At 43.8% G+C, this 24,639-nt stretch overlaps 1 protein-coding gene across 2 annotated transcripts in view; it reads left to right on the top strand.

Moving 5' to 3' along the window:
* The window catches only part of adcy5 (adenylate cyclase 5), a 395,092-nt gene that overhangs the window by 354,840 nt on the left and 15,613 nt on the right, over positions 1 to 24,639 (top strand). For both annotated transcript variants that reach the window (XM_063051336.1, XM_063051335.1), the window contains 4 exons: positions 587 to 751; positions 7,250 to 7,425; positions 15,178 to 15,204; positions 18,813 to 18,945. In XM_063051336.1, coding sequence (XP_062907406.1) covers positions 587 to 751; positions 7,250 to 7,425; positions 15,178 to 15,204; positions 18,813 to 18,945 — 501 coding nt within the window. The remainder of the gene's footprint in view (positions 1 to 586; positions 752 to 7,249; positions 7,426 to 15,177; positions 15,205 to 18,812; positions 18,946 to 24,639) is intronic.

Here is a 24,639-nt window from a genome sequence, read left to right as displayed (position 1 = left end):
CCTTGTTCTCCTGCAACGCATCAGTCGGTGGCACCAGCCTTGAATCCTTCTGCCTCCGAAGCCACGAAAAATCTGGCACCCTGAAGGCGCAGTAGTCTTCTATGTCGCGTCCTTGGCATATTGAAAAGCGGCCGGTCATGAGGCCCTGAGAGTGGGTCCCATTCCCGCAAAGAACTGAAGTCAGAGTCCAGGTCAGGGTCTTCTAAAGGACCTGGAAAAGGAAAAAATGAGATATTAAAGATAGAAATAAAGCTGTTTCTGAAGATGTAAGCAAAGGAGTGGCCATTTAGCGCCATCATCACTCAGCTATTTAAAGCAGAGATGAGTAGATTCTTGATTAGTAAGGGTGTCAAAGGTTATGGGGAAAAGACAGGAGGAAGTTGTTGAACAGGATAATAAATCAGCCATGATAGAATAGTACAGCAGACTTGATGGGCTGAATGGCCTAATTCTGCTCCTGTGTCTTATGGTCTTAACTGGAGTTGTACCCCATCAGGTGAAAGAGAAAGGGAGGAAACATATCTCAGAGCATTCCAGCCACATGTATGTGGAGATATTTTTAACGCCTTGGTTATTTTTCTTCCAGTTTGTCTGCAACACCCAGGATTTACAGAGCTGTGTCGCCAAAGAGTTCAACACGACCCTCAGTAACGTCAATGCCTGTCACATTGTCAATTCATTCTCAAACTACAGTCTGGACTTGGAAACAGTCGAATGTGGTGGCAAACAACCCAGCTGTAACTTCCCTGAGGTAATGCTGACAGATTCCTATATCTATGGAACCTCAGCATTCAGGGGAGACCATTCAGATCTACATGTTGCTGTTCTCTCTTTGAAAACAATCCCACTCTGCATCCTTTGGTGACGAACTCTGTTGTCACTGAGTATGTCCTTTCTTATTCTATCAATGCCCCTCCTACTTTGAAGTTAATAACTCATCTCCTTCTACCTTAGGCCACGAACTTATCAATCATCCCTGATGACTTATTAACTTCAAACTTTCTGCATAATCACTCAAAGAGTTGAACTGCATGTGCATGTAACGAGAGCTGTATAACTCATCTCCTTCTACCTTAGGCCACAAACTTATCAATCACCCCTGGTACATGGGTAGGAGGAGCAGAGGAGGAAATGGCCCAAGTGTGGGCAAGTGGGACTTGATTGCCAGGCACAGGGGTCAGTATGGAAGAGTTGGACCAAAGGGCCTGTTTCAGTAGCAGGAAATGGATTAGATTACATCAGTTTTATTTATTAATCACATGTACATCAAAACATAGAGTGAGATGCATCATTTGCGTTAACAACCAGCACACTCTGAGGGTGTGCTTGGGGCGGCCTGCAAGTGTCGCCACACCTATCAGTACCAACGTAGCATGCTGACAGTGTTCAGCAGAACAACACACGGAGAGCATCCAATAAGATGCTAGCTGAAGTGCAATGCAGATTCACCCAGCTGATTGCTAGGATTGTGGAATGGGAATAATCCTTTGAAAGGAAATTAAGCTGACTTTGTTGCTACTGTCTAAAGTTTAGCAAAAGTGATTGCACTGAAGCACACCACATTTTATTGGGGTTTACTGCATAGATATCTCATCTGGCTGATGTCTAAAATCAGGTTTCATAGTCTCTTTAGAAAGCATTCACTGTGGAGTGAGTTGAGAAGAAATTTCTTGGCAGCGGACAGTCCATGTGCAGAAAGACGGTTGTTGGGATTCAGTTCAAAGTTAACATTCAAAGTAAACTAATAATTAAAGTACGTATTTATCACCCTGCGATTCATTTACTTGCAGGCATTCACAGTAGAACAAAAAATACAATTGAAAAACTACAAACAAAGACTGACAAACAACCAATGTGCCAATTAAATAAATAGATAAAGGCATACATATGTAGAAAAACTGAGAACATGAATTGTAGATCCTTGAAAGTGAGTGGATAGGTTGTGTTCAGTGATCAGTTTACTGTCAAGGTGAGTGAAGTTATCCACACTGGCTCAGGAGTCTGGTGGTTGAAGGGTAATAACTGTTCCTGAACTTGGTGGTGTGGGACTTAAGATCCTGTAACTCCTTCCCAATTGCAGCAGTAAGAAGAGAACTTAGCCTGGATGGTGGGGGTCTTTGATGATGGCTGCTGCTTTCTTGCAGCAGAGCTCCTTGTAGATGTGATCAGTGGTGGGGAGGATTTTTCCTGTGATGATCTGGGCTGTGTACACCACTATTTGTAGGGTTTTTAGTTCTGGTGTATCCATTACAGGCTGTGATGCAACCAGTACAGGATCTGGGCAGCTATGGAAGTTCGTCAAAGTTTCACACACTGTACGTGGAAGGGATGGCATATTGAAGACTCAGGAGATCATAAGTGTAGATGCAAAAACATCATTTGCCTCTTGTGTATCCCCACGGTCAAATTTATTAAATTGCTCAAACTGAAGAGTGAGGTTGTAAAACAACATGACAATTGCAACTGCGTCTGTCTTGCTACTGCCTCAGTCTAGTTTTCTTCTTACAGCACAAAAAGAGGCCATTGAGCCCTTCAGGGTCAGTTAGATTGTGCAGCGATACATTGCAGTAATAAGACCTTCTGGCCCCAATGAGCCCACACCGTACAATTACACCTTGTGACTAATGAACCCACAACGTGCAATTACACCCCTGACCCCAGTGACCCACATCGTGCAATACAACCCCTGTCCCTAATGAGCTCACACCGTGCAATTACACCCCTGTGACCAATTACCCACACCATGCAATTACGCCTTGTGACCAATGAGCCCACAACGTGCAATTACACCCCTGACCTCAGTGACACACATCATGTAATACAACCCCTGTCCCTAATGAGCTCACACCGTGCAATTACGCCTTGTGACCAATGAGCCCACAACGTGCAATTACACCCCTGTGACCAATGAACCCACACCATGCAATTACACCCCTGTCCCCAGTGACCCACATCGTGCAATACAACCCGTCCCCAATAAGCACACATCATGCAATTACGCCCCTGTGACCAAATACTCACACCCTGCAATTACGCCCCTGTAATCAATGAACCACACCCTGCAGTTACACCCCTGGCCCTAATAAGCCCACACCATGCAATTACACCCCTGACCCCAATGAACACACACCGTGCAGTTACACCCCTGTAACCAATGAACCAGACTGTGCAATTACACCCCTGACCCCAGTGAGCCCACACCGTGCAATTACACCCCTGACCCCAATGAGCCCACAACGTGCAATTACACCACTGTGACCAATGAACCCACACTGTGCAATTGCATCCCTGTGACCAAAGAGCCCACACCGTGCAATTACACCCCTGTCCCCAATAAACCCACACCGTGCAATTACACCCCTGACCCCAATGAACCCACACCGTGCAATTACACCCCTGACCCCAATGAACCCACACCGTGCAATTACACCCCTGACCCCAATGAGTCCACACTGTGCAATTACACCCCTGTGACCAGTGAGCCCACACTGTGCAATTACACCCCTGTCCCCAATGAACCCACACCGTGCAATTACACCCCTGACCCCAATGAGTCCACACTGTGCAATTACACCCCTGTGACCAATGAGCCCACACCGTGCAATTACACCCCTGTGACCAGTGAGCCCACACCGTGCAATTACACCCCTGTGACCAGTGAGCCCACACCGTGCAATTACACCCCTGTGACCAATGAGCCCACACCGTGCAATTACACCCCTGTGACCAGTGAGCCCACACCGTGCAATTACACCCCTGTGACCAGTGAGCCCACACCGTGCAATTACACCCCTGTCCCTAATGAGCCCACACCGTGCAATTACACACCTGACCCCAAAGACCCACACCGTGCAATTACACCCCTGACCCTAATGAGCCCACACTGTGCAATTACACCCCTGTGACCAATGAGCCCACACCGTGCAATTACACCCCTGTGACCAGTGAGCCCACACCGTGCAATTACACCCCTGTGACCAGTGAGCCCACACTATGCAATTACACCCCTGACAGTAATGAGCCCACACCGTGCAATTACATCCCTGTCCCCAATGAGCCCACACTGTGCAATTACGCTCCTGTAACTAGTGAGCCCACACCGTGCAATTACACCCCTATGACCAATGAGCCCACACTGTGCAATTACACCCCTGTGATCAATGAGCCCACACCGTGCAATTACACCCCTGACTCCAATGAGCCCACATTGTGCAATTACACACCTGTCCCCAATGAGTCCACACCGTGCAATTACACACCTGTGACCAGTGAGCCCACACCCTGCAATTACACTCCTGTAACTAATGAGCCCACACCCTGCAATTACACCCCTGAGACCAATGAGCCCACACTGTGTAATTACACCCCTGAACCCAATGAGCCCACAACGTGCAATTACACCCCTGTCCCCAATGAGCTCCCACCGTGTAATTACACCCCTGACCCCAATGAGCTCCCACCGTTTAATTACACCCCTGACCCCAATGAGCCCACACTGTGCAATTAACCGCTGTGACCAATGAGCTCCCACCGTGTAATTACACCCCTGTCCCCAATGAGCTCCCACCGTGTAATTACACCCCTGACCCCAATGAGCTCCCACCGTTTAATTACACCCCTGACCCCAACGAGCTCCCACCGTTTAATTACACCCCTGACCCCAATGAGCCCACACTGTGCAATTACACCCCTATGACCCCAGAGAGCCCACACTGTGCAATTACACCCCTGACCCCAATGACCCACACCGTGCAATTACACCCCTGACACCAATGACCCACACCGTGCAATTACACCCCTGACACCAATGACCCACACCGTGCAATTACACTCCTGTGACCAATGAGCCCACACCGTGCAATTACACCCCTGTGACCAGTGAGCCCAGACCGTGCAATTACACTCCTGTGACCAATGAGCCCAGACCGTGCAATTACACCCCTGTGACCAGTGAGCCCAGACCGTGCAATTACACTCCTGTGACCAGTGAGCCCAGACCGTGCAATTACACCCCTGTGACCAGTGAGCCCAGACCGTGCAATTACACCCCTGTGACCAGTGAGCCCAGACCGTGCAATTACACTCCTGTGACCAGTGAGCCCAGACCGTGCAATTACACCCCTGTGACCAGTGAGCCCAGACCGTGCAATTACACTCCTGTGACCAGTGAGCCCACACCGTGCAATTACACCCCTGTGACCAGTGAGCCCAGACCGTGCAATTACACCCCTGACACCAATGAGCCCACACCGTGCAATTACACTCCTGTGACCAATGAGCCCACACCGTGCAATTACACCCCTGTGACCAGTGAGCCCAGACCGTGCAATTACACTCCTGTGACCAATGAGCCCAGACCGTGCAATTACACCCCTGTGACCAGTGAGCCCAGACCGTGCAATTACACTCCTGTGACCAGTGAGCCCAGACCGTGCAATTACACCCCTGTGACCAGTGAGCCCAGACCGTGCAATTACACCCCTGTGACCAGTGAGCCCAGACCGTGCAATTACACTCCTGTGACCAGTGAGCCCAGACCGTGCAATTACACCCCTGTGACCAGTGAGCCCAGACCGTGCAATTACACTCCTGTGACCAGTGAGCCCACACCGTGCAATTACACCCCTGTGACCAGTGAGCCCAGACCGTGCAATTACACCCCTGACACCAATGAGCCCACACCGTGCAATTACACTCCTGTGACCAATGAGCCCACACCGTGCAATTACACCCCTGTGACCAGTGAGCCCAGACCGTGCAATTACACTCCTGTGACCAATGACCCACACCGTGCAATTACACCCCTGTTCCCAGTGAGCCCACACCGTGCAATTACACCCCTGTTCCCAGTGAGCCCACACCGTGCAATTACACCCCTGTTCCCAGTGAGCCCACACCGTGCAATTACACCCCTGTTCCCAATGAGCCCACACCGTGCAATTACACCCCTGTTCCCAGTGAGCCCACACCGTGCAATTACACCCCTGTTCCCAGTGAGCCCACACCGTGCAATTACACCCCTGTTCCCAATGAGCCCACACCGTGCAATTACACCCCTGTTCCCAGTGAGCCCACACCGTGCAATTACACTCCTGTTCCCAATGAGCCCACACCGTGCAATTACACTCCTGTGACCAGTGAACCTACTGACCCATACATCTTTGGAATGTGGGAGGAAGCTTGAGCACCCGTAGAAACCCGTAGAATGAACAAACTCCTTACAGGGAGTGGCAGAATTGAACCCGGACTGTTTGTGCTGTAATAGCTTTACGTTAACCACTATGCTGCCGTGCCATCCAATCCCCTGTCCCATAACACTTCCTCTCTCTCCTGCCCCTCAGCCACCCTCTGGTTGTAATGCTCACTGGGGATCTTAGAAGGTGCCATAATGGAAAAGTTTCACCCTGTCTTTGAAGTGTTGCAAAATGCCCCTGTTGTTAAGTTTGTAAACCTGTGTTATGATGGCATTTCTCTTTTGTGTTAGTGACTAGTGAATGGGGGGTATTACACACAACTAGAGGGAGTGGATGCTTAAACTGCCGTTTGAAGTGTTATTACCAACAAGGCACAGCGGTGCCTCTGTTTTCTCAGAAGTTTGCATAGATTTGCATATCATCTAAAATTCGACACACTTGTATGGTCGCTTCGTGGCCTGCTATGGAAATACCAAGCCCAAGAATGAAAAAGCCTCCAGCAAGTGTTGGATACAGCCCAGTCCATTACGAGCAAATTCTCCCCACCACTGAACACATTTATATGTAGCACTGCCACAGGAAAGCAGCATCCATCATGAAAGGCCCCCATCATCCAGACCAGGCATTCTTCTCATTGCTACCGTTGGCCATGAGGCACAGGTGCCTCAGGACCCATGCTACAGGTTCAGGAAGTTATTACCCTTCAACCATCAGGCTGCTAAAACAGTGTGGATAACATCACGCACCACAGCTCAGATTCCACAACCTACAGACTCTACACTCAATTATTTATTATTTATTTGCACCATCTGTCGTCTTTTGCACATTGGTTGTGTGTCTGTCAGTCTTCATGTTTAGGTTTTCATAAATTCTATTGCATTTTTTTATTTTCCTGAAAATGCCTGCTAGAAAATGAATCTCAAGGTAGAATATGGTGATAATATGTTCTTTGATAATAAATTTACTTTTCACTTTTGATATCTACTCCACCAATGGCTGATTTGCCCAAGGATGTTGATTCTGACTAACGCATTCATCTTTCTTTCCCTGGCCAGTACTTCACCTACTGTGTACTGTTGAGTTTGCTGGCGTGCGCTGTATTCCTGCAGATCAGCAGTATCGGGAAGCTCTTCCTCATGTTGACCATTGAGCTGATATACATCATAATGTTGGAGGTACCTGGAGTCACCCTTTTTGACAATGCGGACCTGCTGATCATTGCCAATAGTCTGTGAGTAATGCATACCTCTCATTGGTGTCATCTCTTTCTGGTGAATTCAAGTTGTTGGGCAGATCTTCTGGGTCTTGTAGTGTGATGTGTAAGATTACTGTCCTAGCATGCTACAGGACTTGATTTGTGACCCAATTCAAATCTCATTCTAATTAGACCATAAGACTCAAGAGTAGAATTAGGCCATTCTTCTTTTCGAGTCTGCTCCACCATTCCATCATGATGGATTTATTATTCCTCTCGACCCCATTCTCTTGCTTTCTCCCAGTAACCTGTTATCTTGTTAAGCAGCCTCATGTGCGACACCTTGTCAAAGGCCTTCTGAAAATCCAAGTAAAAACATCCACTGACTCTCCTTTGTTTATCTTGCCTTTTGTTTCCTCAAAGAATTCTAACAGATTTGTCAGGCAAGATTTCCCCTTGAGGAAACCATGCTGACTACGGCCTATTTTATCATGTACCTCAAAGTACCCCGAAACCTCATCCTTAGTAATGGACTCCAGTGTCTTCCCAACCACTGAAGAATGGCTGACTGGCTTATAATTTCCTTTTTTCTGCCTCCTTCCCTTCCGAAAGAGGTGAGTGACATTTGCAGTTTCCCGGTCCTCCAGAACCATTCCAGGATCTAGTGATTCTTGAAAGATCATTACAAATGCCTCCATTAACTCCACAACCTGCTCTTTCAAAATCCTGGGGTGTAGTCCATCTGGTCCAGGTGATTTATCTACCTTCAGACCTTTTAGCTTCCCAAGTACCTTCTTCTTAGTAGTAGCAACTACATTCACTTCTGTCCTGTGACACACTCGAATTTCTGCCATACTGTAAGTGTCTTCCACAGTGAAGACACAAAATAATTAATAAGTTCCTCCACCATTTCTTTGTCCCCTATTACTACCTCCCCAGCGTCATTTTCCAGTGGTCCAATATCCATTCTTGCCCCTTTTATACTTTATACTTTATTGTCGCCAAACAATTGATACTAGAACGTACAATCATCACAGCGATATTTGATTCTGCGCTTCCCGCTCCTTGGATTACAAATATTAAATATTAACAATATTAAAAATAGTAAAAATTAGTATTATTAAAAATTTAAATTGTAAGTCATAAATAGAAAAATGGGAAGTGAGGTAGTGCAAAAAGACTGAGAGGCAGGTCTGGATATTTGGAGGGTACGGCCCAGATCCGGGTCAGGATCCATTCAGCAGTCTTATCACATTTGGAAAGAAGCTGTTCCCAAATCTGGCAGTACGAGTCTTCAAGCTCCTGAGCCTTCTCCCGGAGGGAAGAGGGACAAAAAGTGTGTTGGCTGGGTGGGTCGTGTCCTTGGTTATCCTGGCAGCACTGCTCCGACAGCGTGCGGTGTAAAGTGAGTCCAAAGTAAAGTTTGCTTTCTATATATCTGAAAAATCATTAGGTTTCCTTTATTATATTATTGCCTAGCTTCCCTTCGTATTTAATCTTTTGCTCATGACTTTTTAGTTGCTTTTTGTTGTTTTTTAAAAGCTTCCCAATCATCTAACTCCCCATAAATTTTTGCTATATTATATGGTCTCTCTTTTCCTTTTTACTGCCTTTGACTTCTCTTGTCAGCCGCAGTTGCTTCATCCTCCCTTTAGAATACTTCTTCATTTTTGGGATGCATCTACCCTGCACCTTCCAAATTTCCCCCAGAAACTCCAGCCGTTGTTTTTTTTGCTGTCATCCCTGTGAGTGCCCCCTTTCAATCAACTTTGGCCAGCTCCTCTCTCATGTCTCTGTAATTCCCTTTACTCCGCTGTAATACTGATACATCTGACTTTACCTTCTCCCTCTCAAACTGCAAGGTGAATTCTATCATATTATGATTACTGTCTCCTAAGGGTTCCTTTACTTTAAGCTCCCTAATCAAATTTGGTTCATTACACAACACCCAATCCAAATTGTTTTTCCCCTAATGGGCTCAGCCACACGCTGCTCTAAAAACCATCTCATAGCAATTCTACAAATTCTCTCTTGGGACCCAGCACCAATCTGATTTTCCCAGTCTACCTGCAGATTGAAATCCCCTGTCACTATTGTAACATTGCCCTTTTTACTTGCCTTTTCTATCTCCCGTTGTAATTTGTATCCCACATCCTGGCCTGTATACCACTCCCACCAGGGTCTTTTTTACCCTTGCACTTTCTTAACTTTACCTACAAGGATTCTACATCTTCCAATCCTACGTAAGGGTTTGACTTCAGGTTTTACCGATAGACACCCCACGCCCTCTGCCTACCTGCCTGTCCTTTCAATACAATGTGTATGTTTGGACGTTAAGCTCCCAGTTACGATCTTCTTTCAGCCACAACTTAATCATCTCTAATTGTGCTCAAGATCATCTACCTTATTCTGTACACTATGTGCATTCAAATATAACATCTTCAGTCTTGTATTCATCACCCTTTTCGATGTTGCCCTTTGTTATACTTAAATTCAACCCATTGACTGCAATTTTGCCCTATCATCAGCCTGTCCTTCCTCACAGTCTCACTACGCACTGCATCTACTTGTATACCAGCTGCCCCATGCTCAGCCCCATCATTCCAGTTCCCAACCCCCTGCTGAATTACTTTATACCTTCCCCAACAGCTCTAGCAAACCTGCCGCAAGGATATTGGTCTCCCTTGGGTTCAGGGTTTTATTGTACAGAAGAGATCCCAATGATCCAGAAATATAAAAACCCTGCCCCCTGCACCAAGTCCTCGGCCACACATTCACCTGCCATACCATTCTATTCTTACCCTCATGGAGTATGGCTCAGGCAGCAGTCCAGAGATTACTTCTGGGGATGTCCTGCTTTTCAGTTTCCTACCTTACTCTCTATATTCTCTCTTCGAGACCTCCTCCCATTTCCTACCTATGTCATTAGTGCCAATATGTACCAAGACTTCTGGCTGCTCACCTTCCCCTTTTAGAATGCCATGGACCTGATCCAAGACATCCCTGATCCTGGCACCTTGGAAGCAATATACCATTCGGGTGCCTTTTTCACTTCCACAGAACCTCCTGTCCGCTCCCCTTACCATGGAATCCCCCATCACTACTGCACACTTCCTCTCCCCCCTTCCGTCTGAGCCACAGAGCCAGACTCAGTGCCAGGGACTTGCTCACTGCAGTTTCTCCCTGGTAGGTTTTCCCCTGCCCCCCCACCCCCCAACAGTATTCACAGCAATATACTTATTATCGAGTGAAATGGCCACAGGGCTACCCTGCACTAGCTGCCTGTTCTCTTTCCTTGTCCTGACAGCCACCCAGGTACCTGCCTCCTGCAAGAGCCTGCAGCCTTTGAGCTGCAGTTCCAGTTCCCTAACACAGTCTTAGGGAGGCGAGAGGTTTCCCAGAATTCCCACACCTCACTCGAACATACCACTAACTCTGGACCCTTTCTCAGCGTACTATGTATTTACTAATAGACAAATAAAGAGAAAAAAAAACTTACCATCAACTTACTTGGAACCTCTGCCTGTGCTTACCCAAACCTGTTCTCGCCAAAACTGTTGAGTCAAATCCTCCCATTCTAACACTGGCCCACACCAACAATTGCCACGCCAACAATGGCTGCCCTGTTTACACCTCCCTTCTTTTTATTGGCTCAAATAAAACTCACTCCCAATGAGACTGTTTCTTTACAAATAGCTCCTGCCTTGCAATGATGTCTCTCTCTCTCTCTCTCACTCGCTATTTCAAATTATGACTCACTCCCAATAAAACTTACCTCCCCTCTGAGGGATACCAGGTAGTTTATCACTCAGTTCAGTCTCATTTTCTCACAACTTGCTTGGCACCCAATTCTGGTTCAGGGAAACACTGTGAAATCACGGAGATTTTCTTTCTCTCAGAGGGTCATGAGTCTTTGGAACTGTCTTCTGCAGAGTCCTTGTTCAGCTCTGTAAAACTCGAACTACATCACATTTGGAGTATTGTGTTCAGTTCTGGTCACTTTAGAGACGGTGCATAGGAGATTTGCCAGCACTGGAGAACTGTCTTATGAGGAAAGATAGGAGCATAATTGATGTGTATAAGATGATAAAAGGCATAGATAAAGTGGATATCCGCAGAATTTTTCCCAGAGTGGAAATGGCTATGAGGGGACATAACTTTGTTTATAGGAAAGTGTAGAGGGGGTGTCAGAGGTATTGTTTTACACAGAGAGCAGTAGGTGCATGGAATGCATTGCCAGGGGTGCTGGTAGAGGCAGATATGATAGGAACATTGAAGAGAATTTTAGATAGGCATGGGTGAAAGAAATATGGAGGGCTATATAGCAGGGAAAGGTTAGATTGATTTTAGAGTGAGTTAAGGGCTTAGCACAACATCGTAGACCAAAGGGTCTGTACTGTATGTAATATTCTATGTTCTACGTTTAAAGGGCAGGGGCTTTGAATAGTTGTAAGGCAGAGGTAGTTAGTTCTTGACAAGCGAGGGTGGAGCGTGGGTGATGTGAATTGATATTAAAATAATATTAGATGGTAGGGCAAGCTGAAGGGGCAAGTGGCCTACTCATGCTCCTAATTGATAGGTTCGAATAACTCCTAGTCTGGGAACATAATTTAGGCAGAGAAATGGAAACACAAGAGACTCTGCGGATTCTGGAACCTGGAGAAACACAAAATGCTGGGGGAGCTCAGCTAGTCAGGCAGCATCTATGGAGGGAAATGGACAGTCAACATTTTGGATCGAGGCCCTTCACCTGGACTCTCTGGACTTACAGGTCCAGGTGAAGGGTCAGGAGCTAAAGTATTGACCATCCATTTCCTTCCACAGATGCTGCCTGACCTGCTGAGCTCCTAGACAGAAAAGTCCATAGGACCATAAGACTTAGCAGCAGAATGAGGCCATTCAGCCCATCATGTCTGCTCTGCCATTCCATCATGGCTGATCCTAGATCCTATTTAATCCCATATACCTGCCTTCTCGCCATATCCTTTGATGCCCTGATTGATCAGGAAATGATCAACTTCCACCTTGAATATACCCATGGACTTGGCCTCCATCGCAGTCTGTGGCAGAACATTCCACAGATGCACCACTCTATGGCTTAAAAATATTCCTCCTTACTGCTCTGGTGACTGGGAACACAACAGTTAAGCTGCAAACAGAAACTCTTGCACAAATAGCCATGTACAAATAATCTGTTTGGTATGGTCAGAAGTTTATTGTTGTCACAGGAGGTTATAGTCACAAGTTTATTGTTGTCACACATACTGAGGTACAGTGGAAAACTGTTCTACATGCCACCCACACAAATCATTTCAGCACATCAGTGCAGTGAGGTAATATAAAGGAAAACAAAACACTGCAGAATAAATTATCACAAAAACATAGACAAAGTGCAGTGCAGGCAGATAATAAGATGCAAACTCCTAACAAGGTAGGTTTTGAGGGCAAGGCTCTACCTGATCATACTGGGAGCTAGGCAGTAGTCTGATAGAAGCTGTCCTTGAGCCTGGAGGTGCGTGCCTTAAGCTCACTGCCTGATGGGAGAAGAGAGAGTGTCCGGGCTAGATGGGCTTGGGTTTTTGATTATGCTGGCTGCTTTAGCAAGGCAGTGGGAAGTACATGCAAGAGAGGCTGGTGTCCACGGTGTGCTGATCTGTGTCCACAACTCTGCAGCTTCTTATGGTCAGTACAGAGCAGTTGCCACACCAAGCCATGGTGACATTCGACTGTCCTTTTGGTCAAAATGTACATAGAATGCACTGAGCTTATCAGGAAGAGATTCAGGCTGCTCTCAATAGAGCATTTTCATCCACACCCCCCACCACCCATTCATAAATAAATAACTTGTGCAAGAGGAAAGGCGAGGTACTGTGTATGGATCATGCATCGTTCAGAAAGCTGATGGCACAGGGGAAGAAACGCTGAGTGTGGATCTTCAGGCTCCTGTACCTCCACCCTGATGGTAGTAAAGTGAAGAGGACATGTTCTGGATGCTGAGGGTTCTTAGCAACGGATGCTGCCTTCTCAAAGCATTAACTTCTGAAGATGAAAGTTAAAGGGTATGAAGTGAAGGGATGGATTTAATGGGTCGGTTCTGAGAGACAGCATAGCCTTGATGGACCAAATGGACCCCTGTATTGTAAGAAAATGTGTGAAACTGGGTAGTGTTTTTCATACCACTGTGAATCTCTGCAGAAATGTTCAAAATTCAAAGAATTTTTGTGTCAAAGTACATAGACATTCAGTGGCCAATTTATTAAGTACACCTGATCATTTTCTAAACTTCGATAAAGACACCCTTCAGCATCTTATAGTCCTAGGGAAATAGTTCCAGCCCATTTAGAATCAGAATCAGGTTTATTATGACTGATCTACACGCAGTGACCACTTTATTAGGTACACCTGTACACCTGCTCGTTAATACAAATATCTAATCAGCCAATCATGTGGCAGCAACTCAATGTGTAAAATCATGTCAACATCTCCAGAGGTTCAGTTGTTGTTCAGACCAAACACCAGAATGGGGAAGAAATGTGATCAAAGTGGAGAGAGTTTGCTGTTTGAGGAAATGATTGTTGGTGCCAGACTGGGAGGCTTGAGTATCTCAGTAACTGCTGATCCCCTGGGATTTCCACACATACAGTCTCTAGAGCTTACAGAGAATGGTGCGAAAAGCAAAAAAAAAATCCAGTGAAGTATAGTTCAGTGGGTGAAAACACCTTGAGAGAGGTCAGGGGAGAATGGCCAGAGTGGCTCAAACTGATGGGAAGGCGACAGTAACTCAAGTAACTACGTAATTCAATAGTGTTTAGAAGTACATCTCTGAATACACAATGTGTTGAACCTTGAAGTGGATGGGCTCCAGAGCTAAAGACCATGAACATACACTCACTGGCCTCTTTATTAGGTACAGCAGGTATGTAATGAAGTGAGCACTGATTGTATGATGTTTCTCGACCAAAACTGATCAACAAAGTTAAGGTGTAAAATTCTCTGTTGTTCTAATAGACCAAACAACTTCATAGCAAGACTATTCCTACATCTGAACAAGTTACCCTAATATTTTTAAATTCATGGGTCCAGTGTACGTACATACTTTAGTTCCTCAAACAGCAAACTCTCTCCACTTTCAGTAATTTTTCTTTTTCATCAAGATGGTCTCACAACCTCACAATCTACCTCATCATGACCCTGCGCTGCCCTTTCTTGTAACACTCTATTCTGCCTTCTTTTGCAACACATAAAAATGCTGGAGGGACTCAACAAGCCAGGTAGTCAATGCTTTGGGCCGAGACCCTTTTCTGGAAAGAAAGAAGGCAGAAACCCAGTTCTGAATTCTGTTATTGCTTTTCCCATATAATACCTCAGTGCACTGATCTTTATAGATGACATGCAAAACAAAGATTTTCACTATGACAATAACAAACCATTTTAACAACTTACCAACTTTATCCATCTTATATACTTTTATTGCCATTAATACTGTGGTGATGCAGTTAGCATATCAAATGTTTTTTGTGTATTTTCCAACTTTTGGATAATGTCAACTTCAGGGTGTCTGTGAGAACAGAGCCCGTTCATACCTAGGAACAGCCTGTAGATATATGATTAAAACAAAGGTCTCCTCCACGGTCTAGATATAATGAAATTATAAGACCATGTTTTAAACATATCACTGCATGGAAACTCTTCCACTGAATGCCACCATTTGGGGATCATCACTGTATAACTCACCATGCTACAGTTTCTTGTAAATTTTTACTAACCGTTTTCTTTCTTTACCCTCAGTGTCCCTTCGAATGAAACGTGGACTTGGTGAGTATTGCTGAGTAATATGTAAACTTATACCAGAAATTAAGTGGCAAATTTAGCCTACTTTAATTTTAGAATTTCTATCTGCAGTAATAGGGTATCAGTGCTCACTATTAGTCATCTATACTACACTTGTGTTGGTGGTTAAATAAGCACTTTGTTACTCCACTAAATGAATCCTCTTAACATCTGCAATCCATTACGCTTGTTGACAGTGATATGGTGTTCTTAAAGATGAAATGCAATGTCCTTAAACTAGATACGTAAATATAGCAGTCATCGAAAAAAGTTCAAAGTAAATTTATCATCGATGTACATATATGTCACAGTATACTACCCTGAGATTAATTTTTCTATGCGTATCACAAAAATTTTTTTTAAAGATTCGCCTTATTTTTGTCATATGTAACATGAAACATACAGAGAAAAATATCATTTGCATCAACAACTAACACAAGCTGAATATGTGCTGGACACAGCTTGCAAGTGTCACTTGTGCTTTGGGTGCCTATACAGCACGTCCACAACTTACTAACCCTGACACATACATCTTTGGAACGTGGGAGAAAACTGGAGCATCCGCACGGTAACGATGAGAATGTATGAAAGCGGTGGTAACTGAACCGGGATCATGGGTGCGGAAAAGCGTAATAGTATGGTACCATGCTGCCCTTAATCATCACTCGTAAGGATGCATGGAGTTGGGAGTAATGTATTAGCATGGACCAAGGATTGGTTAGTCAGCAGTGCTTGGCAGTCAGTGGTGAATAGAATGGTCAGGGGTCACTGCTGGACCCACAACTGTTCACGATATACAAAAGTGAAATGACAGAGGGCACCGGCTGTATAGTATCTAAGTTTGCTGATGACACCAAACTGAGCAGAAAAGCAAATTACACAGGGGATGCTGAGAGTCTGCAGAGGGATATAGATAGGTTAAGTGAGTGGGCAAAGCTCTGACAGATGGAGTACAACATTGGTAAATGTGAGGTCATCCACTTTGGAAGGAAAAATAGAAGATCAGATTATTATTTAAATGGTGAAAGATTGCAACATGTTGTTGTGCAGGGGCACTTGGGAGTGCTTGTGATAGAATCACAAATGTTTGTAGGAGTAACAGGTTATCAAGAAGGCAAATGGAATATTGGCCTAAATTGATAGAGGGATTGAATTAAAGAGCAGGGAGGTTATGCTATGACTTTACAAGGTACTGGTACATGCAGTTCTGGTCTTCTTCTTTCTTGAGACAAGGTGTACTTGCTTTGGAGATAGTGCACCAAGTTGATTCCAGGGATAAAGGTGTTAGTTTATGAGAAGAGATTGAGTCACTGGGACTGTACTTACTGAAATACAGAAGAATGAAAGTGTGTCCTATTGAAATTAGGAAAGGAATAGATAAGATAGAAATACGAAAGTTATTTCTACTGGTAAATGAGACTAGAACTAGAGGACAGGCTTATAATTCGGGGGACTAGACTGCGGACAGTGATGAGGGAAACTGCTTTCCTTCGAGGACAGTGGATCTGTGGAGTTCTCTGTCCAGGGAAACAGTAGAGGCTACCTCACTTAATATATTTTTAAGAATAGTATGATTGCGTGCAGGCTTTTTTTCTCCTTAGAAATTCTCACAACAGGCGCTCAATCACCAAAGCATAGAAAGCTGTGAAACAAGCTTTGGTAACTAGGATTAGTATGATGGGTTCTTGATGTCAGAATGCACATTATTATTATTGTTGTTATTATTATTATTATTTTCATTTTTTTTACCAGCTCAAGCTGGTAAAACCTGAGGTACAGACATAGCCAAGCACACTCATTTCTCAATTGCTAGGAAATGTTGAACTATTGTAGTGATGGTTAATATTGTGGCTTTCTGGAGATATACATCGATTTGCTATGTAGGGCTAATTGTTTAATACTATCGTGTAGTGTCTTTGAGACGATACCAGTTGTAGATATTACTATCAGGACAATGTACACCCTGTTCACGTTCCGTAGTCTTTCAATTTCCTCTTTGAATTCAGCGTCTTTCTGACATTTTGCACTTACTGATTTCTGTATTTTATGCACGCAAACACAAGGAATTCTGCAGATGCTGGAAATTCAAGCAACACACATCAAAGTTACTGGTGAACGGAGCAGAGTGGTGGTAGAGGGGAACTGGTTTCCATCCCTCCCCGTCCTGTCCTCTCCTATCAATTTGGATCTCCTCCTCCCCCTCCTTTCAAATCTCTTACTAGCTCTTCCTTCAGTTAGTCCTGACGAAGGGTCTCGGCCTGAAACGTCGACTGTACCTCTTCCTAGAGATGCTGCCTGACCTGCTGCGTTCACCAGCAACTTTGATGTGTGTTATCTGTATTTTATGTGTTTGGAAAGCTGATATCTATTAAGTACTGTAAGTTGTTCTTGTTTCTTTATCCTGTAATGTATGAAGACGGTTTATTATGGATTGTCTTATCTGTAATAATGGATCGGTTGTAATATGATTTGTAGGACTCTGGCTCTAAAACTAAATCAGGCTTGTATTTATAGTAAGGAATGGTGTATTTTATGAGTTTATATTTTAAAGCAAGGTTTTGCCACTTGATTGTGCCTGTGTAAGTAATCAGATTGAAAAAGGATCTAGTTAAACTGCTACAGGATCTGGAATCGTGTTGGATTGTTTCTGGTTTTTCTTGGCATTTAAGCATTTATTGTCGGAATTTGTTGGTCTTTTACTATGTATTTTTGATAACTGTTTGTGTTAACCACCTGGTATTGCCACAAGGAATCTTCTGTTCCTGAGAAGAGGCAGGTGTTTGACGTTTCCTTGTTGACATTTAGTCTGCTCAGTTCATGGTGATGTCTTCCATGGAGGGTCACGCTCTTCCAGTGGTTAACCTGTAGTGATAATTTCTTCATTTTTCTGGGTTGTGCTTTCTTTCCTTTAACTTTAGTGGTGTCTACTGCTATTATTTTATTATTATGGATTATTATTGCCAGTACTGAGATATAGTGGAAAACTTCCTACAGATCAAATCATTACATTACATTGAGGAATGGAGAATGAAGTGTACCAGCTGAAAGTGCAGTACTGGTAAACAATAAGGTACATGATCATAACGAGGTAGATTGTGAAGTCACAAGTCCATTTATTGTACGAGGGAACCACCTTATGACAGTGTGACATAGATTGTGAGGCTGAGTGTCTTGGTGGAAGGGCCAAAATGGCTAATACAGGAGGGACATCATTTTAAGGTGATTGGAGGAAAATATATTGGGGATGGCTGAGGTAGGTTTTTTAACCAGAGAGTGGTGGGTGCGTGGAACACCCTGCCAGGGATGGTGGGAGAGGCAGATACATTAGGGACATATAAGAGACTCTTCGATAGGCACATGATGAATGAAAAATGGAATGCTGTGTAGACTGATGGTGGAGTACTGTAGGTTTAAAGATTGGCACAAAATTATGGGTCGAATGGCCTGTACTGTGCTGTAATGTTCTATGTACTATATTCTGTGTGTGCCTGTTGCCATCCTGAACAATTCTTTTGATTCAGTTGGGAGAAAAGCATGGTTCCTTCAGTTTATTTACTGACTAATTATTTTAACAACTTCTTTCCTTTGAACAGTCCACCGCTATTCTCAAAAGTCTCTCTGAAGATCATGACGCCGGTTATAATCACAGTGTTTGTCCTGGCTCTTTACCTTCACGCACAGCAAGTAGAGTCGACTGCCAGGCTGGATTTCCTGTGGAAGCTGCAGGTAAGAGCCAAGCCGAGTCTCATTGCCATACACTTTGGGTCGTCGTTCCCAAATGTGGAATTCCCTCCACATCTCCATGCATTGTTTATGGTATGGAGTGAGCATTGTAGGCATTGGCCAAACGTTCTAACAACGATGGGATCAGAGCTTGGTCCCATGACCCAACCAAAATACATTTGGTAACAATTTTAAGTTTCAATTTTCAAAACTCTTTTACTAAACTTTACAAGGCGGCAATGTTGCAGCTCTACTAAACCCTGGTATTGTGCTCAGTTCTGGTTGCCAAATTATGGAAGTGGAAACTGTAGAGAGAATGCAGAGAAGATGTACCAGGATACCATCTGGATTAGAGAACACATCTTCTGAGGAAAAGTTGAGTGAGCTAGGGCTTTTCCTCTGGAGTGATGGAAGTTGAATGGCAACTTGATAGAGCTGTATAAGATTCTGAGAGGTGTTGACAGAGTGGTCAGCCGGGTCTTTTTCCCAGTGTGGCAATGCCGTCTGTTTAAGGTGATTGGCGGAACATTTAGGGGAAATATCAAAGGTAGGCCCTTGATACATCAGTACATGGAAAGTACTGCCGGTGGTGGTGGTAGAGTCTGATACAAAACAGTCATTTAAAAGACTCTCAAATAGGCACGTGGATGTAAAAAAAAATGGAGGGTTATGGGCTGTGTCAGGTTAATCGTGGAGTATTTTTATACAGGTGGTACAAGATTGTGGGTTAAAAGGTCATACTGTGCTGTACTGTTCTATGATTTCTGGTTATCTTGAGTTGTCAACTATGTCCTGTAGTCTGCAGATGTGGAGATTCTTGTGAAAAGCTGAATTTCAGGATCACTTTAAAAATAAGGGGCCTTCCTTTTAATATAGAACTAAATATTTATAATGAGTTGTGAATCATATAGCATTGGTCTAACTGGCCCCTGCCAATCAAGGATCCTACCTAAGCTCACCTGCATTTTGCCCATATCCCTCTGAACCTTTCCCATCCGTGTACCTGTCCAATTGCTTATGTATCTGCCTCAACCACTACCTCTAGCAGCTCATTCCATGTACTGGCTGCCGTGTGGGTGAAAAATATTGTTCCTCAGGTCCCGTTTAAGTCTCTCCCCTCTCATCTTACTTATGCCTAGTAGTATTAGACTCCTCAATCTTGGAAAAAGACTGTGCATTAACCCTATTTATGGGCCTCATGATTTTATACAGCTCTGTAAGATCACCTGTCATTCTCCTGTGCTCCAATGAATTGGAATTGGTTTATTATTGACACTTGTACCGAGATACAGTGAAAAGCTTCACTTGCCTACTGTTCACACAGATCAGATCATTGCACGTCATTGAGATAGAACAAGGTAAAACAATAACTGAATGCAGAAGGAAGTCTTAACAGCTACAGACAGTCCACATCTACTCAACCTCCCTTCATAACTCAGTCCCTCGAATCCCAGCAACATCCATGTAAATCTCCTCTGTCCCCTTTCCAGCTTAATGGCATCTTTCCTATAGTGAGTCTTTGAGAATATTTGGAACTGTATTCTCAAAGATGCTGGAAGGCAGATTTTCTGAACCTACCTTAGGCAGAAGTAGATAAGTTACAAGCGCCTGAATTACAGACACTCAAAACATATGAATGAGCCCCCATAATATAATTAAATTCAAAAATCCTATGAAGGTACATGTGTTTGGTACCTACAAATGAATTAGTTAAGTCAGAGCGGAGTTTATTGTCATCTGCACAGGCACAAGTGCAATAAAACACTTACCAGCAACAGCAAACGGGTACGCAGCATCGTATAAGCAGCAGTCACAAGAAAAGCATCAATTGAACATAAATTTTTCACAAATTTTAAAAGAAAGAGCACAATTAAAAAAAAAAAATATATATATATATATATATATCCATTACAGTGCAAGATGGTCATAGTATTGCTATACTGAGCTCTTCCAGTTGATTTAAGAACCAAGTGGTTGAAGGGTTTCTCTCCCTCTCTCTCTCCCTCTCCCTGTCCTTCTCCCTCGCCCTCACCCTTTCCCTCTCTCTCACCTTCCCTGTCTCTCTCCCCTACCCCTTCCCACTCTCTCTCTCCTTTCTCTTTAGTAATTGTTCTTTATCAGCCTTGTGTTTTTTGATACCATTTGTTACTGGACTGTAGAGTTGGTATTACACATAGTTGTGCGTATTTTCTAACTTATGAACTAAATTGATTTACAGTTGTCTGTAAAACCAGAACCCATTTGTCAGGTGCACATTCTGTAAGCAAGGAATGAAGCGTTACTTGGGGTGGGGAGGACAGAACATGGAACATAGATCAGTGCAACACTGGACAGACCATCGGCCCATGATGTTGTGCCAAATATGATGCTAGATATTCTCTTTTAAACTCTGCAAATTGCCTGCTTCCACTACTACTCTTGGTAATTCATTTAGCCTCTGGCACAACATAAGAAGTGCATTAGACCTTTCCTTATAGTTCATACCCTGTCATCCAGGCAGCATCCTGGTAAACCTCTCCACACCCTTCTGTAATGGGGCAATTACAACTGCACACAGTACTGTCAGCGGAGTTTACTGTCTTCTGGACAAGTACATGTTTGTTCAGGCATAATGAAAAATTTACTTTCAACAGCATTACCGGCACATCGTATCAGGAAAGCAGCATTCACAGGAAAAGCATAAATTGAACATAAATTGTGCCTAGATATTACAATTGAACAAAACTGTTCACTTTAGTTCAAAGCGATGAACTAAAGTGCTAGACTGAGGTAGTGATTCAGATTATGCGGCTGGTTGAAGAACAAATGGTTGAAGGGAAGTCGCTGTTCTTGAACCTGGTGATGTGGGATTTAGGCCTTGTGCCTAATAGTAGCTCTGAGAAGATGGTCTGACCCAGAAGGTGGGGATCTTTGATAGTGATGTTATTGAATGACAAAACAAGCTCGAGGGGCCTAGTGGTCTACTCCTGCCCCTCATCCATATTTGATAAGGCCCCTTGACATAGATGTCATTCAGTGGAGAAGCCTTCTGTGACCATTCACTCATCATTGACAACAGCGCCTCTGTGTGGTGTGGAACTTGCACTGCACCTTACTGAAGAGTCCCAGTTGAACTGCTTAACACAAAGCCTTTCATGCAAATCTGGGGACTTATTGAAATGAAATACTGAAAGGAAACCTGTAAGCAAATGTAAAAGAAAAGAAAATGCTAAATTATCACAGAAAATCCCTCAAATATCTGTCCCGTGGTATAGGCAGCCTCATAGTGTCTGTGAAGCCCTGTGCAGAGCAGTGGGAAAATATCTTTTCTTTTTATCAGATTCATATTCAGATTCATTTATTTATCACATGTACCTCAAAATAACCATACAACCATATAACAATTACAGCATGGAAACAGGCCATCTCGGCCCTTCTAGTCCATGCCGAACTCTTACTCTCACCTAGTCCCACCGACCTGCACTCGGTCCATAACCCTCCATTCCCTTCCTGTCCATATATTTATCCAATTTAACTTTAAACGACAACATCGAACCTGCCTTAACCATTTATGCTGTAAGCTCGTTCCACACAGCTACCACTCTCTGAGTAAAGAAGTTCCCCCTCATGTTACCCCTAAACTTTTGCCCTTTAACTCTCAACTCATGTCCTCTTGTTTGAATCTCCCCCACTCTCAATGGAAAAAGCCTATCCACGTCAACTCTATCTATCTCCCTCATAATTTAAAATACATCTATCAAGTCCCCCCTCAACCTTCTACGCTCCAAAGAATAAAGACCCAACTTGTTCAACCTTTCTTTGTAACTTAGGTGATGAAACCCAGGTAACATTCTAGTAAATCTTTTCTGTACTCTCTCTATTTTGTTGACATCTTTTCTATAATTCGGTGACCAGAACTGTACACAATACTCCAAATTTGGCCTCACCAATGCCTTGTACAATTTCAACATTACATCCCAACTCCTATATTCAATGCTCTGATTTATAGAGGCCAGCATACCAAAAGCTTTCTTCACCACCCTATCCAGATGAGATTCCACCTTCAGGGAACTATGCACCATTATTCCTAGATCCCTCTGTTCTACTGCATTCTTCAATGCCCTACCATTTACCATGTATGTCCTATTTTGATTAGTCCTACCAAAATGTAGCACCTCACATTTATTAGCATTAAACTCCATCTGCCATCTTTCAGCCCACTCTTCTAACTGGCCTAAATCTCTCTGTAAGCTTTGAAAACCTACTTCATTATCCACAACTCCACCTATCTTAGTATCATCTGCATACTTACTCATCCAATTTACCACCCCTTCATCCAGATCATTAATGTATATGACAAATAACATTGGACCCAGTACAGATCCCTGAGGCACACCACTAGTCACTGGCCTCCAATCTGACAAACAGTTATCCACCACCACTCTCTGGCATCTCCCATCCAGCCACTGCTGAATCCATTTTACTACTTCAATATTGATACCTAACCATTGAACCTTCCTAATCACCCTTCCATGTGGGACCTTGTCAAAGGCCTTACTGAAGTCCATATAGAGAACATCCACCGCTTTACCCTCATCAACTTTCCTAGTAACCTCTTCAAAAAATTCAATAAGATTTGTCAAACATGAGTGAAAGACATCATTTGTGTTATCACAACCTAAGGATGTGCTGGGGACAGCCTGCAAGTGTTGGCACTCATTTTGAAGCCAACATACCATGCACACAATGCTTGGCAGAATCTTTTAAAGGTTTAAAAATTAGCCTGATTACACTCCAGCACTATAAGTTAAACGTGCAAGGTGGTGTATGGAAAACTAAAACTCGACATACACAAATAATTTTTGTGGATGATAAAATATCCAAATGATCAGACGTAATAGAGTTATATTGATAAAGTACTACAGCACAGAAACAGGCCTTTGACCCATCCATTCCATGCTGAGCTGTTATTCTGTCTAGTCTTATTGACCCAACACCGAGAACATAGCCTTCCATACCGCACCCCCCCATCCATGTACTCATCCACAATGTTGCATTCGTCACTTCCGCTGGCAACTCATTCACCTTCCACCACCCTCTCAGTAAAGATCTCCCTCAGATTCCTCTTATATATTTCACTTTTCATCCTTAACCTATGACCTCTAGTTCTAGTCTCACCCAAACTCAGTGGAAAAAACCTCTTTACATTTACCCTATCTATAGCCCTTAAAATTTTCTATACCTCTATCATTCTCATTTTTGTTGTAGGTAGATGCTCCAGATTCAGACTCACCAACATCTTATATAATATAACATCGCATCTCCTGTACTCTCTGATTAGTGAAGGCCAATGTGCCAAAAGCTTTCTTTACAACCCCATGTACCTCTGACACCACCTTAAAGGAATTTATCTATATTTCCATATCCCTCTGTACTTGTCTCCTTTGAACTTGCACCTTAAATGCTCTTCTCTGGTATTAGTCTATTCAGTGCTGGGAAAGTATATTGGCTGCTGCTTTATGTCTGCCTGTCATGCTGGGTGTTCACAATATAATGAAGCAATACACTCACAAGATGCTGGAGGAACTCAGCAGGTCAGACAGCATCCACAGAAATTAATACATGGGGCCAGGACCCTTCTTCAGGTCTGAAAAGGAAGCAGGAACTAGCCAGAATCTGAAGGTGGGTGGAGGGGAAGTAGCACAAGCTGGAAGTGAT

The sequence above is a fragment of the Mobula hypostoma genome, chromosome 6 (genome assembly GCF_963921235.1).
Source record: "Mobula hypostoma chromosome 6, sMobHyp1.1, whole genome shotgun sequence".
Lineage (NCBI taxonomy): Eukaryota > Metazoa > Chordata > Chondrichthyes > Myliobatiformes > Myliobatidae > Mobula > Mobula hypostoma.
The sequence above is the reverse complement of the archived record's forward strand: the minus strand, read 5'-3'. Positions and strand labels throughout refer to the sequence as shown.